At 39.9% G+C, this 17,303-nt stretch overlaps 1 protein-coding gene across 1 annotated transcript in view; it reads right to left on the bottom strand.

Annotated features, from left to right (window-relative positions):
- Positions 1-17,303, bottom strand: part of LOC126259409 (integrator complex subunit 7) — a 177,650-nt gene that overhangs the window by 114,651 nt on the left and 45,696 nt on the right. The window contains 1 exon segment of the mRNA XM_049956186.1: positions 14,597-14,726. Within this exon segment, the coding sequence (XP_049812143.1) occupies positions 14,597-14,726 (130 nt within the window).

The following is a 17,303-nucleotide window of genomic DNA, read 5'->3' on the forward strand; positions in this document are numbered from 1 at the left end:
CACCCGAATACCTTACAAACCTGGATACTGGCAATTCGACCAGCCGGCCAAACGGGGACCAATTATGAAGCACCTTTCAAACTCTGTGACATGATGATAACACTGTCTCATATGAATATGCAGCATCTCCCTGTTCCTCATAGTGATCACTCAACATCCAAACTGTTCACACTCATTGTATACCCTACAAGACCTGGTAGCAGCACTACACTCGAACAACACTAATGCACTATGGTGGTCATTCTAGCTATTGCAAAGAATTGCAATTGTAACCATTTACATATCTGCTGATGGTGTGTACATGTATGAAGTTACATTGACATCAGACCATGTCTTCTGGGGGCTTCACCTTTTTTGTCAGGCAGAAAGATTCTTTCTTATCTAGAGGCAACAGACAAATTCATGAACACAGTGCGGCAAAAACCTAGCAGCAAGGGTTCTTTCTTTCATCCACTGTTAAAACAAAGGCTAGTACTCTTGATGTTGGACTGATATCACCCTTGACAACAGGTAGACAGAGGTTTATAAGGTGTTGCTTACACATTAATAAGTCTGCTTAGGGGAGGCTGCTTGAACTGATTAATGGGAGGGTAGTGAGTAGGACTGACAAATGTTCTAACTGGGTACGAGAGGTAGGGCCTTCATACTATGAATGAGGCTAACAAGTATCCTTTCTTACAAGACATCTCTGCAGCTTGTTCAGTGACTACAGAAAAAGTAGAATGCAGCGCATGTCAATATTTCATCAAACATTATGGGACTCCTGGGAAATGTCAATGAACTAGAAGTAGTCTTGACTGAAAACTCTAATATTGTGAAAGACACAACTTTGGTAGTAACTAACAAATAAACTCATTAAGCAACAATGTTGATTGCTAGAATATGAAACCTACATCAGATAGGGCTAATACAGGATATAAAGAAGGACAGAGAGAATGATCAAAGATTCTTTTGACTCATGGGAGGGTGTTACATAAATGTTGGAAACCTGAATTGGCAGACTCTTGACAACAGACACAAACAATCAGGTGAAACCCAATGTACAAAATTTATGAATGAAAACACATGCAACACTGGTGTAATATTCTACAGTATTTATTATTTATTTCATAAACCGATTTTCGGCTGTTATGCCATCATCAGGAACAAAGGAAAGTATATGGTGCAGTGAAAAACTACTGCATCAAAGATTTTAAAACTAGTGCATCTACATAGTATCTCCATTTCCAGAGATGAAAAACATTAACGTTAGGTTTAGGAATAAAATAAGAGTGATTATATCAGAGTAAATGTAATGTAAAATTATTTAACTATGATAAAATATGTGACACATTAGCTAATGAACTTTATACTGTACAACAGTTGTTCATAGAAGGAAATAAATTGGACAATAAGCTTTACTAACATGTTCCAAAGGTGTGGCTCAGCAAAATAATCTTGTCTTTAATAGGTCCTAATTTAGGAGCTGTGTGTGTTTTCATTCATAATATATCAAATATTCTGCCAAGAACCGACAGAACAGCCAACCAATGCAACCTACAGATATTCAACTGTTACCTACGCATCACTACTGTAGGGACCAAGAAAAAAAAAAGATTAGATTAATTACAGCATACATGGAGGCATTAAGCAGTTATTCCTTCTGGAATCCATTCACAATTGGAACAGCAAGAAATCCAAGAGTGTGATACCATGCTAAGTTCCCTCCATCATGAACCTCACAGTGGTTTGCAGAGTATGCTGCTAGATGGAAATATTTTAATAGGTGTCTTAAATATGTAAAGGTATTACTTGCAGTCTGTCAGAGTGTCATTTTCCAGCTTATAATATGGATTCTCTAAGAATACATTTGAATTATTTTTGTAGAACTTTCTTGCTAATGTAATGTGTTCTCTAATTTACGAGGTGCATTCAAGTTCTAAGGCCTCTGATTTTTTTTCTAATTAACTACTCACCCGAAATTAATGAAACTGGCGTTACTTCTCGACGTAATCACCCTGCAGACGTACACATTTTTCACAACGCTGACGCCATGATTCCATGGCAGCGGCGAAGGCTTCTTTAGGAGTCTGTTTTGACCACTGGAAAATCGCTGAGGCAATAGCAGCACGGCTGGTGAATGTGCGGCCACGGAGAGTGTCTTTCATTGTTGGAAAAAGCCAAAAGTCACTAGGATCCAGGTCAGGTGAGTAGGGAGCATGAGGAATCACTTCAAAGTTGTTATCACGAAGAAACTGTTGCGTAACGTTAGCTCGATGTGCGGGTGCGTTGTCTTGGTGAAACAGCACACGCGCAGCCCTTCCCAGATGTTTTTGTTGCAGTGCAGGAAGGAATTTGCTCTTCAAAACATTTTCGTAGGATGCACCTGTTACCGTAGTGCCCTTTCGAATGCAATGGGTAAGGATTACGCCCTCGCTGTCGCAGAACATGGACACCATTATTTTTTCAGCACTGGCGGTTACCCGAAATTTTTTTGGTGGCGGTGAATCTGTGCGCTTCCATAGAGCTGACTGGCGCTTTGTTTCTGGATTGAAAAATGGCATCCACGTCTCAACCATTGTCACAACCGACGAAAAGAAAGTCCATTCATGCTGCCGTTGCGCGTCAACATTGCTTGGCAACATGCCACACGGGCAGCCATGTGGTCGTCCGTCAGCATTCGTGGCACCCACCTGGATGACACTTTTCGGATTTTCAGGTCGTCATGCAGGATTGTGTGCACAGAACCCACAGAAATGCCAACTCTGGAGGCGATCTGTTCAACAGTCATTCAGCGATCCCCCAAAACAATTCTCTCCACTTTCTCGATCATGTCGTCAGACCGGCTTGTGCGAGCCCGAGGTTGTTTCGGTTTGTTGTCACACAATGTTCTGCCTTTATTAAACTGTCGCACCCACGAACGCACTTTCGACACATCCATAACTCCATCACCACATGTCTCCTTCAACTGTCGATGAATTTCAATTGGTTTCACACCACGCAAATTCAGATAACGAATGATTGCACGCTGTTCAAGTAAGGAAAATGTCACCATTTTAAGTATTTAAAACAGTTCTCATTCTCGCCGCTGGCGGTAAAATTCCATCTGCCGTACGGTGCTGCCATCTCTGGGACGTATTGACAATGAACGCGGCCTCATTTTAAAACAATGCGCATGTTTCTATCTCTTTCCAGTCTGGAGAAAAAAAATCAGAGGCCTTAGAACTTGAATGCACCTCGTACATCTAAATCTATACTCCACAGGTCACCTCATGGTGTGTGACAGAGGATACTTTGACTGTGATTTACCCATCTTGCTATTCCAGTCACAAATTGTGTGTGGGAAGAAGTAATTCTGACAAACCTGCATGCGAGCTAATTTTACCTTAATGGTCTTTTCACAAGATATACATAAAAGAAACATAAGTTGACAGAATTTAAACAGAAAACCACATCATGATGCACAACATCTGTCTATGTAATTGAATAAGCATCTCCATGACTCTTCTGCACTTACTAAATGAATGTGCGATGAAATGCATTGCTCTTTTTTGGACCTTCTCTACTTTCTCCTATTTGGTAAACATCTCAGACTGATAAACAATCCTCAAATAATGGCTAAATGAGAGCTTTTTAAGGTTCCTCTTTCAAGGTGAAATATACTTCCAGAGGATTCTTTCAATGAATCTCAGTCTGGCATGTGGTCACTCTAATTTAAACTGCTCCATATGCAGACACTCAGAACAGTGTACTTTCTTGCTGAACTCCACTCTTGGTATCATCATGGTTTGAGACAAAGAGTGGAGTTCAGCAAGGAAGTGCACTGTCCCCCCTACTACTCATCACTGTTATGGATACTATAATGAAGAATGTCAAGGAGAAGTCAGGTGGACTGAATGCATTTACCTTTGCTGATGACGTCATGATATGAGGTGAAACTGAAGAGGCAGTCACAGATCAGACTCGATGAATATCTCAGTTCCAGATATATAACCTCAACATCAGCAAGACCAAGACAGTGGTGATTGCAGTCAACAGAGATGGACAACTAGCAAGTGTCACCAACAGAGTGCAAAAAGGATCTGAATTCTAACAACAAGTAAGACCACTTTTATGGGATGACTTGAATCCAAAACTGGCCAGAATGACTATGTTTAATAGCTATTTCATACTAATATTGACCTATGGTATTGAAACATGTACCCTCACAAAAAGAGAATCATCAAGGCTGCAAGCATCAGAGATGAAATTTCTTAGATCCACCATCCAGAAGACCAAGAGGGACAAGTTAAGGAATGAAGTGGTGAGGAAAGAAGCTGGAATAAAGACATCCCTATTAGATCAAATTGGCACATCTAGGCTTCAATAGTACAGGTATGTGATGAGAATGGAGCCAAGTAGAATAGCCAAAATAAATTTGAAAAGACAGGTGAATGGGAAAAGACCGCAAGGAAGACCTCGAACCCGATGGATGGACTTGATAAAGGCTGATCTAGTGACCAGAGGATGGACAGCGGATGATGTTCTCCATGAACAGGTGTATTTGGACAGGACGAAGTGGAAGAGGCTCATTACCAGTACCCAGGAAACTAGAACTGTTAAATGATGATGATCATGATGCAGACACTCAGAAATTTAATGGATGTGACTGCTTACAGATATTGCTTGAGAATTATGTAATGATACAACAATAGACTTCCAGTCACTTATGTGCAAAAATTTATATTTGTTTATGTTGAGGGTAAACTGCCAACCTCAACAACAAGCGTAGATCCTGTGATTATCTTCCTGCAGTATGTTACAATTTTCTAGCACTGCAACTTCTCCATATACAAAAGCAGCACCATGATCAATCTCATGCAGGTTTCAATTTTATCCACACGGTCATTAGACAGGGTGCGGCAGCTAAGTCATAACACCCCTTGTATCTCCCCAACCGTAATAGATACAAAGATGCCGTTTGGACAGTGAATTGCAGGGAGAGGGGCTACTTGAATACATCACATTTCATGTTTGTGCCATTTTTTATTGCAGAGATATGAGGCCATCTTTGTTTTTTTTAAATGAAACCCTATGTTAAATTTCAGCGTAACACGATGGGCTTAAAAAGACGGTTTCAAATATGTGTATATCATAATAATTAGGTGAATAGTTTTTGAGACAAAGGTATGTTCCCGTATCGTATTCATCCTTCAAAGCAGCATTGTCCAATGCGACCTTTCCTGTTGACCACTGAGGAACGTATCAGGGAAGGCATTGTTTTCCTATTTCTCGATAACGCCGAACGCTGATGCATGAGATAGCTGGAGAGAAGGTTATAATTGTGCTGCTGGGGTAATGAGACATCGCAGACATGTACATCAACGAAGTAAAGTTACATATGCTTTTAGTATATGGTGAAAGCAGAAGAAATGCTGTTAGAGCAATAAAGCGATGTGGAGAGCTGTATCCTGATCTAAGCATCGTAAGTGCCAGCTTCTTGCATGTATTTGCATGAAACTACTTGAATTGGGATCAAAGTTTTGGTCATATGTAAAATTGGTAAGCGGATCTAAATCCCCTATTCAGTCACTCGTTGACCACGATGGCACCGAAACAGAGGACGACCGAAGAAAGGCAGAAATACTGAATTCAGTGTTCCGAAACTGTTTCACTGCGGAAAATCGTAACACGGTCCCTGACTTCAGCCGTCGCACGGACGCCAAAATGGAAAATATTGAAATAAACGATATCGGAATTGAAAAACAACTGCTATCACTTAGTAGTGGAAAAGCATCCGGACCAGACGAGATACCCGTAAGATTCTACAGTGATTATGCTAAAGAACTTGCCCCCTTTCTATCAGCAATTTATCGTAGATCTCTGGAAGAACGTAAAGTACCTAGCGACTGGAAGAAAGCGCAGGTCGTTCCCATTTTCAAGAAGGGTCATAAATCAGATGCGAATAATTATAGGCCTATTTCGCTTACGTCAATCTGTTGTAGAATAATGGAACATGTTTTATGTTCTCGTATTATGACGTTCTTAGATAATACAAATCTCCTTCATCATAACCAACATGGATTCCGCAAACAGAGATCATGTGAAACTCAGCTCGCCATATTTGTCCAAGAAATTCACAGTGCCGTAGACACTGGCGAGCAGATTGATGCCGTATTCCTGGACTTCAGGAAGGCATTTGATACGGTTCCGCACTTCCGTTTAGTGAAAAAAATACGAGCTTACGGAATATCGGACCAGGTTTGTGATTGGATTCAGGATTTCCTAGAAGAAAGAACACAACATGTCATTCTTAACGGTTCAAAATCTGCAGATGTAGAGGTAATTTCGGGAGTACCGCAAGGAAGCGTGATGGGACCTTTATTGTTTACAATATACATAAATGACTTAGTTGACAACATCGGTAGCTCCGTGAGGCTATTTGCAGATGACACGGTTGTCTACAAGAAAGTAGCAACATCAGAAGACTCGTACGTACTCCAGGAAGACCTGCAGAGGATTAATGAATGGTGCGACAGCTGGCAGCTTTCCCTAAACATAGATAAATGTAATATAATGCGCATACATAGGGGCAGAAATCCATTCCAGTACGATTATGCCATAGGTGGTAAATCATTGGAAGCGGTAACGACCGTAAAATACTTAGGAGTTACTATCCGGAGCGATCTGAAGTGGAATGATCACATAAAACAAATAGTGGGAAAAGCAGGCGCCAGGTTGAGATTCATAGGAAGAATTCTAAGAAAATGAGACTCATCGACGAAAGAAGTAGCTTACAAAACGCTTGTTCGTCCGATTCTTGAGTATTGCTCATCAGTATGGGACCCTTACCAGGTTGGATTAATAGAAGAGATAGACATGATCCAGCGAAAAGCAGCGCGATTCGTCATGGGGACATTTAGTCAGCGCGAGAGCGTTACGGAGATGCTGAACAAGCTCCAGTGGCGGACACTTCAAGAAAGGCGTTACGCAATACGGAGAGGTTTATTATCGAAATTACGAGAGAGCACATTCCGGGAAGAGATGGGCAACATATTACTACCGCCCACATATATCTCGCGTAATGATCACAACGAAAAGATCCGAGAAATTAGAGCAAACACGGAGACTTACAAGCAGTCGTTCTTCCCACGCACAATTCGTGAATGGAACAGGGAAGGGGGGATCAGATAGTGGTACAATAAGTACCCTCCGCCACACACCGTAAGGTGGCTCGCGGAGTATAGATGTAGATGTAGATGGAACGCCATACAGAGCACAAGGCAGAAAACTGCAACCCGTGAGGTACATGAAGAGGGCGTTCTAGCGTTGGCACATAACAACCCTACTGTTTCGTCGCAACATGTCGCCTCGGAACGTGGTATAAGTCAGAGAAGGGTTCTATGCATATTGCACTGCCATAGATTTCACCTGTTTCATCTCTCATTACATCAAGCACTCTCCAGTGTGGATTTCAAAAGGTGCCAGGAATTTTGCCGGTTTGCTCTGCAGCACCTACAAGATGATCAAACGTTTTTTCAACGGGTGCTTTCTACTGATGAAGCGACTTTCACCAACCATGGTAATGTGAATTTGCATAATATGCATTACTGGTCAATAGAGAACCCTCATTGGCTTCAACAGGTATAGCATCAGCAACCAAGGAGTGTTAACGTGTGGTGCGACATCATTGGAAATGTCATTGTAGGGCTGTATGTCATTTTGGGTATACTAAATGGCAATAACAATGCACAGTTCCTGCAAAACCTTCTGCCCATTTTGCTGGAAGAGGTACCATTAACTATGCGTCAGTGCATGTGGTTCCAACATGACGGCTGCCCTGCTCACTCGTCTCGTGTGGCTACAGAGCTGTTAAATGAAAAGTTCCCAGAATGTTGGATAGGATGATGTACTGAAGTAAAGTGGCCAGCCCGGTCTCCTGATTTGACCCCTCTTGATTTTTTTTTCTGTGGGGAGCAATCAAATAAAAAGTGTATGCTCAAATACCAATTATGCCAGACGATATGATCATTCGAACGGTGACTACAAATGTGCATTGCAGCAGAGGGGAAGCATTTTGAGCACATGCTTCAGTGAAGTTTTGTATCATGTACAGTATGTACTTTGCATCTTTGTGTGTATTTGCTTCATATTGTGGTCAATAGTAAATATTTTCAAACAAAAAACAAATATGTATGAAATAATTGCGACCAATAAGGGCCTCCTCATTTACATTTGTATTTCTGTTACCTAAAATGTATTAACATCTTGTAGTATTTTAACCCTTTAACTGCTCTGAACGTGTTAATGCACACGTCTTTGTACCTGTCCCTTGTAGACACATTCAGAGTACCAAAGTAGGACTAGTGGCACGCATAAACACGTTCAGAGCACACATGCACAGATACAAAGGCGCATGCGTTAACACGTCCAGAGCAGTTAAAGGGTTAATACTGTATGTTGTCTACTATTTTGGTATTACAGTTGTCGAATAACTGAATAATATTTGTGGGAGATCATCAGTTAATTTTTGCACAAAATATCGTAGTATGTATTACTATTGTTGGGTAAAGGGACGTGTTTGTGTAAGTATGGACTTGTGACATTTACCATGTACTCTACACAACAGGAAAGGTCGCATTGGACAACGCCACTTCGAAGGACGAACACGATACAGGAACAAACCTGTGTCTCAAAAACTATTCGCCTAAATATTATGATACACACATATTTAAAACCATCTTTTTAAGCCCATCATGTTATGCTAAAATTTAACATAGGGTTCCATTAAAAAAACCAAAGATGGTCTCGTATCTCTGTAATAAAAAATAGCACAAACATGAAATGTTATGTATTCAAGTAGCCCCTGTCCTTGCAATTCACTGTCCAAACGGCATCTTTGTACGGTTGAGGAGGTACAAGGAGTTTTATGACTTAGCTGACTCACCCTGTATATATTGTGAACTGAAATGCTCTTATAACACTCCTGTGATGTATGCCAAGTCACTTTTAAATCTGAAGATTTCTCTCCATGAAGGATGTTGTGCTGTGTTTTATTTGCTACGAACTCCTCAACCCAACCAAAAAACTGGTCTGATATTCCGTAGCCAGAATGAGATTTTCACTCTGCAGCGGAGTGTGCGCCGATATGAAACTTCCTGGCAGATTAAAACTGTGTGCCGGACCGAGACTCAAACTTGGGACCTTTGCCTTTCGCGGGCAAGTGCTCTACCAACTGAGCTACCCAAGCACGATTCACGCCCCGTCCTCACAGCTTTACTTCCGCCAGTACCTCGTCACCTACCCTCCAAACTTTACAGAATATATATATGATTTTCCATATGTTTGTGTAATCTGGGCCTGATGAACCTTCTGAGTCTATTGGACAGACAGAGTGAGCTAGATTTCACACAATGATTGTTTCTCATCAAGAAACAGTAACGAACTTTATCACATGTATTTCTTAAGTCAACGAATACAGCATCAACCTGACACAAATATCTACTGTTTCCTGGCTCTACTGGCTTTACAGAGTGAGCTGAGTGTTACATGATCACTGTTTGCTGAATCCATGTTGATTAAAACACATATTTTTTGCCAAACTAGGTCATAATATATGAGAATAAAACATGTTCCTATATTTTAAAAGATTGATTTCAGCAACATACCCTACAGATGTTACAACTGTTTAGTGCAAAAATAGCAATCATCTGCACATCTTTTCAATCACTTTGAACATTTCATTTTACTAGTGATTTCTGGTAGACTGTTGCTAGCTGAGGAGCAAGATGTTTTGCATATTCTATGTAGATCAGTATAAGCATCCCGTCAGGTCAAATCACATTTTTCCGTTTAGTGCATTTATTTAATGTTCTATTCCGAATGTCACTTAATTCAATATCTCTTATTTTATGGTCATAAGAGAATTGAATGTTGGACCTGTAGCACAATCCTCAGTGAAACAATTTTGGAAAAAGTAACTTAAGAGTTTTGGCCTTCTCTTTCTCATACCCTAGTTCCATACCATTATGATTACTGAGCATCTGTATAAATAGCTTTGGTCCATTTACTCATTGACTGAAACTTCTTAGTATTTTATATTATGTTGGTAGACAGAATATTCTCATTGAATTTTCACTTTGTTCAGTTTTTGTTTGTCCATAAGTCTTTGGTTACATTAAAATCTACAACGAATCTCGATATGCTTATGGAGCAATTTTCTAACATGGCTGCCAGATCATGGTGGTCTTTCAAATCCCTCACAATTTTGCTTGGCACATACATGACTAATATACAGTGCCTAATGCTCTTCAACTTTTCCATTCCTATTTACACATGCAGTCAGTGACATACAATGGCATTATGGTCAGTGATTCCCTGTTCCATGTCAAGCAAATCAAAAAGTTTGGGCCTCTTTTTAACCAGAAGATCTAAGATGTTATCCTCACAAATCGGTTCTCTGATTATGTGACATACAATGGCATTATGGTCAGTGATTCCCTGTTCCATGTCAAGCAAATCAAAAAGTTTGGGCCTCTTTTTAACCAGAAGATCTAAGATGTTATCCTCACAAATCGGTTCTCTGATTATTTGCTCAAGATAATTTTCTGATACGGCATTTAGAACAATTGCACATGATTCCTTGTCCCTATTAGTTGGCTTAATCACTTGAACCTCCAAGTCTAGAGCTGAAAAGTAGAAATCTCCCCTAATATTACAACATGACCAGGAAATTTACAGGTAACCACCTCTAAGTGTTTCCTGAATTGTTCCATCGGCACTGCTCATTCATGCGGAACACAGTTTTCCTTTCTCACACAATATCCTGCAAATCACTGATGAAGGGCAACAGGCAGATTCCACATACCTATATTTCCAAGGAAGCGTCTGACACAGTGTCCCACTGCAAACTGTTAACGAAGGTCTGAATGTGTGAAATGGGTTCTCAGACATGAAAGTTGATTGAATATTTCTTTAGTAATAGAACCCAGTACACTCTCCTGTACGGTAAGTGCTCACTGGTCATGAAGGTACCATCAGGATTGTTCCAGAGAAGTGTGATAGGACTGATCTTGTCTCCGTGTATAAAAGGCAATGTCCCAACTGACTGACTCGATTCATCATCATCCAGTCCAAACCAGTAAGGATAGAAACATAAAATTGGCAGAGGATGTTGATCTTATACTGTAGGCATCATTTACAAAGGTACTTTTCAAAATTTCACACCTAAGAGAGTGAAACAGGGGATGAAAGGTGTTTTGAAAACATGCCTCTATTAAAAAATTTTGAAGATAGACCTACAAAAATTGGTATATGTGCTTCAGCATCTTTTGAAATTTAAGCCCTATGGGAGTAAAATAGTGAGTATTTTTAAAGCTAGAGTGCTGAAAATAGGTATTGGCCAACAAGGCCTTTGTCAAAAATGGCTCACATACACACACACATATGCAAACACAACTCACACACACATGACTGCAGTCTCTGGCAGCAGAAGCCACACTGTGCGTGTGTGTGTGTGTCATCTATTTTTGACAAATGTATTGTTGGTCAAAAGCTTATTTTGTGGCAGTCTTTTTGTTGAGCCTATCTGCGACTCAGCATCTCCGCTTTATGGCGAGTAGTACCTATCCTTTCCATAATATTGTTAGATCTATGAAAATTGTTATCTGACTTCTTGGTTAAAAATAAAAAATGAGTGAGTCAGGGTTTTGGGGGATTTGACCTGTAAGGGGGTGAAATAGGGGATGAAAGTTTTTATGGAAATATTTCATTATGCAAACATTTGAAGATAAATCTATGAAAATTTGTATTTGCCCTCTCTGTCATGGAAAATTAAAAAAAAAATGCTTTTCACTTGTTTTTGGATGCTCAACCCCTAAGGATTATGAGTTATTATTGGCCTGGAGACAGTGGTGACGGGTGTGGGATGTTAAGGAGACTGGTCAAGCTCGGTTTATAGGAAGACAGTCTTTCCTTCCCGTCCCATCCAGTAAGTTTCCCCTGATGCGGGATTCTGGGTGACTTTTTCAAACTGTACCCCTTTTCCTAAACCTCTCAGGCTCTTTTCCTTCACCCCTCTTATTGATCCTTCAACTCTTCTGCTGTAAGAAGCAGCCATTGGCTCTGAAAGCTTGCATAAGTTAAACCTGTGTGTGTGTGTGTGTGTGTGTGTGTGTGTGTGTGTGTGTGTGTGTGTGTGTTCTCCTGCCGTCGCTTGGTGAGTACATTTTTTTATCCATCCAATTACATTATACTGTTAAAAATTATTTTCATTGTTATACATAAATGATCTGCAGATAGGGTGAGTAGCAATCTGAAACTGTTTGCTGATGCCATTGTAGCAAGTGTTTTCGCTGAGTGACTATAGGAGGATATGGGATGGCTTGACAGAATTTCTATTTGGTATGATGAATGGCAGCTTGCACTAAATGTACGAAAATGTAGTGGGAAGATGTCTTATCTGATACTTAGAAAATGTAGGTTAATGCAGATGAGTAGGAAAAATAATTGTGTAATATTTGAATACAGTATTTGTGTGTGCTGTCTGAAACAGTCACAGCGATTAAATATCTAGGCATAATGTTGCAAAGTGATATGAAATGGAATGAGCACCAAAGGTCTGTGACAGTGAAGGCAAATAGTCAATTTCTGTACATTGAGAGAATTCTTGGAAACTGTAATTCATAGAATACTAGTGTGTCCCACTACTGAGTACTGCTCAAGTGCTCGGTATCCCCACCAGGTCACATTAAAGGAAGCCATCAAAGCATGCATTCATTAGCAGGAGATTTGATCAACATTACAGTATCATAGAAATGCTCTTTGAACCCAAATGGGAATCCCTGGAGAGAAGATGATGTTCTGTTCACAAAATGCTATAGAGAAATGCCAGAGAATCAGCATCTGTGGCCCACTATAAAATTATCCTACTACCAGCAAAGTACATTTCACCTAGAACTACAGACACAAGATAAGAGAAGATGGGATTCATAAGGAAACATGTAGACATTCATTTTCCCTGCATTCCATTTGTGAGTGGGACAGAAAAGAGAATGACTAGCAGTGGTACAAAGAAACCTCCGCCAAGTGCTATACGGTGACTTGGGGAGTATTTATGCAAATGGAATGCATTACTTCTGAGGCAGAAGATATGTAAAAGTATCCAAGAACCACATTTTATCTGTCTTTAAAACTTATCTCTGCTTAAATTATTTCACATCTGGAATCTATCCTAACATCAATAAATATTATTACATTATTTACGGAAGTACTGAGTAGGATTGGGGAGAAGAGAAGTTTGTGGCACAACTTAACCAGAAGACGGGATCGGTTGGTAGGACATGTTCTGAGGCATCAACGGATCACCAATTTAGCATTGGAGGGCAGTGTGGAGGGTAAAAATCGTAGGGGGAGACCAAGCGATGAATACATTAAGCAGATTCAGAAGGATATAGGTTGCAGTAGATACTGGGAGATGAAGAAGCTTGCACAGGATAGAGTAGCATGGAGAGCTGCATCAAACCAGTCTCAGGACTGAAGACCACAACAACAACAACAACATACGGCTTTAGACATGACTCCACCAGCAGCGTTTAGCCTTTCTTAGTAATATATTCAATCCAATCAGAATTTAAAATTTCACTGCTATTAACATCTGTTTCCAACCAATTTTCTGTCCCTAGTAAAACGTGAGCATTACTAGTGGTTATAAATTAGATTAGTTCTGGGTGCTCTCTATGGACAACACTCCTGCAGTTAATTAGTAATGTACTATACAATTCTGTCAGCAGGATCTGAGGGGCCAAATGGCAACAACTGACCACTGTGTCATTCTTTGGTAATGGCATCACTGGATGTGGTATGGAGGAGCATGGGCTAAGCACATGACCTGGAGCCACTACTACTCAACCAAGCAGCTGCCCAAATGGCCTCAAGAGAATGAGTGCAGCCCATTCCAGTCCTCCCACAATGGAGAAATCCTTGACAGTATCAGGAATTGAACCCAGGTCATTCGTGTGGCAGTCAGTCACCTGACCACTCAGCCATGGAAGCAGGCTGCAATTAATTAACACTACATTATAATTTTCTTTCCACATTTCACCAGGATGACTGCTTTTCTCTCTAATTAATGACACCAATTTTCTTCCTTCACCAAAAGCAGAGTTTACTGGGGCATGAGAAGTGATTGCTCTATTCTGCATAAAATAACAATGTCTCTAATAGAACAAGAATTCATATTTTATGAAAGACGCAAACACAGCTGAATTTTATGAAACTTTAGCAGGTAAAATTTTTACAGAAGTTAACAGCTGAGAGAAATCTATTTCAGTGTTTTCAGGGCTTAAGATACCTGCAAAGTATCCTACACTGAACAATCATTTTAAATAATTGTATATGATTGAGACATAATAAAGATCTCATGTTAACAATGCACAGACATTCCATAAATTTTCAACGAATAGTTCTTGCATTAGAGCTGTATTCCTCTACCAGCCAGCAGTGTAAAATATCCCAGTAGGCTAGGAGATTTTGCAGGAACTGCCAGCTTGAAGGATTGAATTATAGACTCGTGAACTATTTTAACAAAGGTTTTATTTATAGAAAATAAGTAGCAATTATCTACAAGTACATTACTTACAAGAGCGGCTGAGTGTGTGTCGTGGTGCATGTGTTGTAAAATGGGTATCAACTGCAGCTTCATATTGGCTGGTGTAGCTAAGCCTCGGATCATGTCAGAGATCTTGTTGCACATGCTCAGTGCAAATGTTCTGCAAAAAAAAAAAAAAAAGAGAATTAAATTCTCATACATAAGCAAGTAAACAATCAAATGTATTAACTTACAAACTGTAGAAATAAAAAACATACAACGTGTAAATCTTAAACAACATTCAACTCCACTATCAGTTATCTTAATTTATCTCAGTTTTGTCAACTTATTTGCAAAGTGATACCTGGGTTATCTTGTCTATACTTATTTTTAGTTCTGCAAATCGAAAATAAACATTACTTGTATCAATTTCTCTTTTATTTCCATTTCAACTGTTATTCAACGGTTGGAGCTGTATTGGATCTATTTCAATCCATTTTCCAGTTCTGGGAGAAATGCTTTGACTATATATTGTATGACAATTTTATAAATGAAATCCCTTTATTGCATTTTTCAGCCCGGGGTCAAAAAATGGGATCATAATCAGAACTGACTTCTTTATAAGTTATCATCAATGATCTGAATACATAGCATATAAACTCAACAAAGTACAACTGAATTAGACAGCAGGGGAACTGGCTGAGAAGTTGAAAGTGATTATGATTTTCTTTTTGCTGTCACAGAAAATTCTTTTTGTTTTTTCATTGATTTTCTGCTGTATATATTTAGTGCATGAAGTAAAAGAAGTTCAGGTTGGAATGGCAGATCTACTCAATACAAGATATCACATGACAACAGAGCTTTGCACACCTTTTTAATATAAGTAAATAAAATAATGAAACAATGGAAAATCCAGGATGGAAAGTACCAATATTATGAAAAAGAAAGTTGCTACTCACCATACAGCGGAGATGCTGAGTCGCCTGCTCACAGTGAAATGTAAGTACAAAGAAGATGACGTGGTTTATTTACCTTCCCACAGCAACAGTATCAAAGAATTGACATGAAAAAACTATTAAGAAGTTTGAAGTACACTCTAAAACAAAATAAATGATGCACTGCAAAGGAATAACCCAAACTGAATGGAAATCGATACAAGTAATGAACATGTAGAGACAAACAAAATGATTACAATTTCAGAAAAACTGGATGATTTATTCAAGAGAAAGAGCTTCACAAATTGAGCAAGTCAATAACGTATTGGTCCAGTAGTTATTCACCTTAGCACTGGCTGACAGAGTTGTTGCATGTCCTCCTGAGGGATATCGTGCCCCAAATTCTGTCCAATTGGCATGTTAGATTGTCAAAATTCTGAGACAGGTGGAGGGCCCTACCCTTTTTGCTCCAAATGTTCTCAATTGAGGGGAAATCTGGCGACCTTGCTGCCCAAGGTAGGGTCTGGCAAGCATGAAGACAAGCAGTAGAAACTCTCACTGTGTGTGGGCAGGTATTATCTTGTTGAAATATAAGCCCACGAGAGCTTGCCATGTGGGGCAACAAAAGGAGGCATAGCATATTGTGCTGTAAGGGTGCCAAGGATGACAAGTAAAGGGATCCAGCTATGAAAAAAAAGTGTCACCACAGACCATCCGTCCTGGGTGTCGGGCCACACAGTGGATGATATTCACATTGGTATGTTATCGCTGTCTGGCCCATCTCCAGACACATCTTTGGCCTGGAATTTCATTCACTGGAGTAGAATTCTCTTCAGTGACGAGTCCTGCTTCAAACTGAGCCCTGATGAACAGCAAAGATGTGTCTGGAGTCACCCTGGACAGCAGTGGGCTACCAGCCTGACTGTTGTCTGCTGTAAGGCCTGACAACCAGGAGTGATGGTCTGGGCTGTCATTTATTTCACAGCAGATTTCCTGAAGTTGTCATATGCAGCACTCTTACAGTGCAGCAGTACATCAATGATATTCTATGCCCTGTCTTGTTGCCCTTTATGGAAAGTCATCCTGGGCTTACATTTCAGCAAGATAAAGCCCACCTGCACACGGCAAGAATTTCTGCTGCTTGTCTTCATAATTTCTACACCCTACCTTGGCCAGCAAGGTTGCTGGATCTTCCTCCTTCCCCCCTGCGGAGCACTACAGGCAAGACTCTCCAACCGACTCAGGGCTTTGACAATCTAGCTTGCCAATGGAATAGAATTTGGCACAATATCCCTCAATAGAACATACAAGAAGTCTATCAATCAATGCCAAGTTGAATAACAGCTTGCATAAAGGCCAGAGGTGGACCAGTAGGTTACTGACATGCTCAATATGTAAAGCTCTTTCTCTTGAATAAATCAACCAATTTTTTTGGAACTGTAATCATTTGTTTGTATGTGCATGCACATCGCATCTACAGAATTTCATCCCATTCGAATAATTCCTTCATGGTGTGTCTTCTCCTTTTTTTAAAATGTATTTGTTGATTACCAAGACACAACTGATGGTGAGGACTGAGAAGATAAGCAGATTTGCACCACAGAGAGGAACAAAGAAAGCAATATGACCAATTTCCACTTTGGAATATTTTAAAGTATTTAAATAAAAAGCTTGGACATTGTGTTTATATCAAAATTCACATTAGATATTTGTACAGAAATGTAATGGTTATAGAGTTAAAAGTTCAGTTTATAAGGTGGGCTGAGACCAGAAAGTCATCACAGTTGCACTAGCCAGAAGGGATTACTTACATAAACCACCAG

Source organism: Schistocerca nitens, chromosome 5 (genome assembly GCF_023898315.1).
Source record: "Schistocerca nitens isolate TAMUIC-IGC-003100 chromosome 5, iqSchNite1.1, whole genome shotgun sequence".
In the NCBI taxonomy this organism is placed as follows: domain Eukaryota; kingdom Metazoa; phylum Arthropoda; class Insecta; order Orthoptera; family Acrididae; genus Schistocerca; species Schistocerca nitens.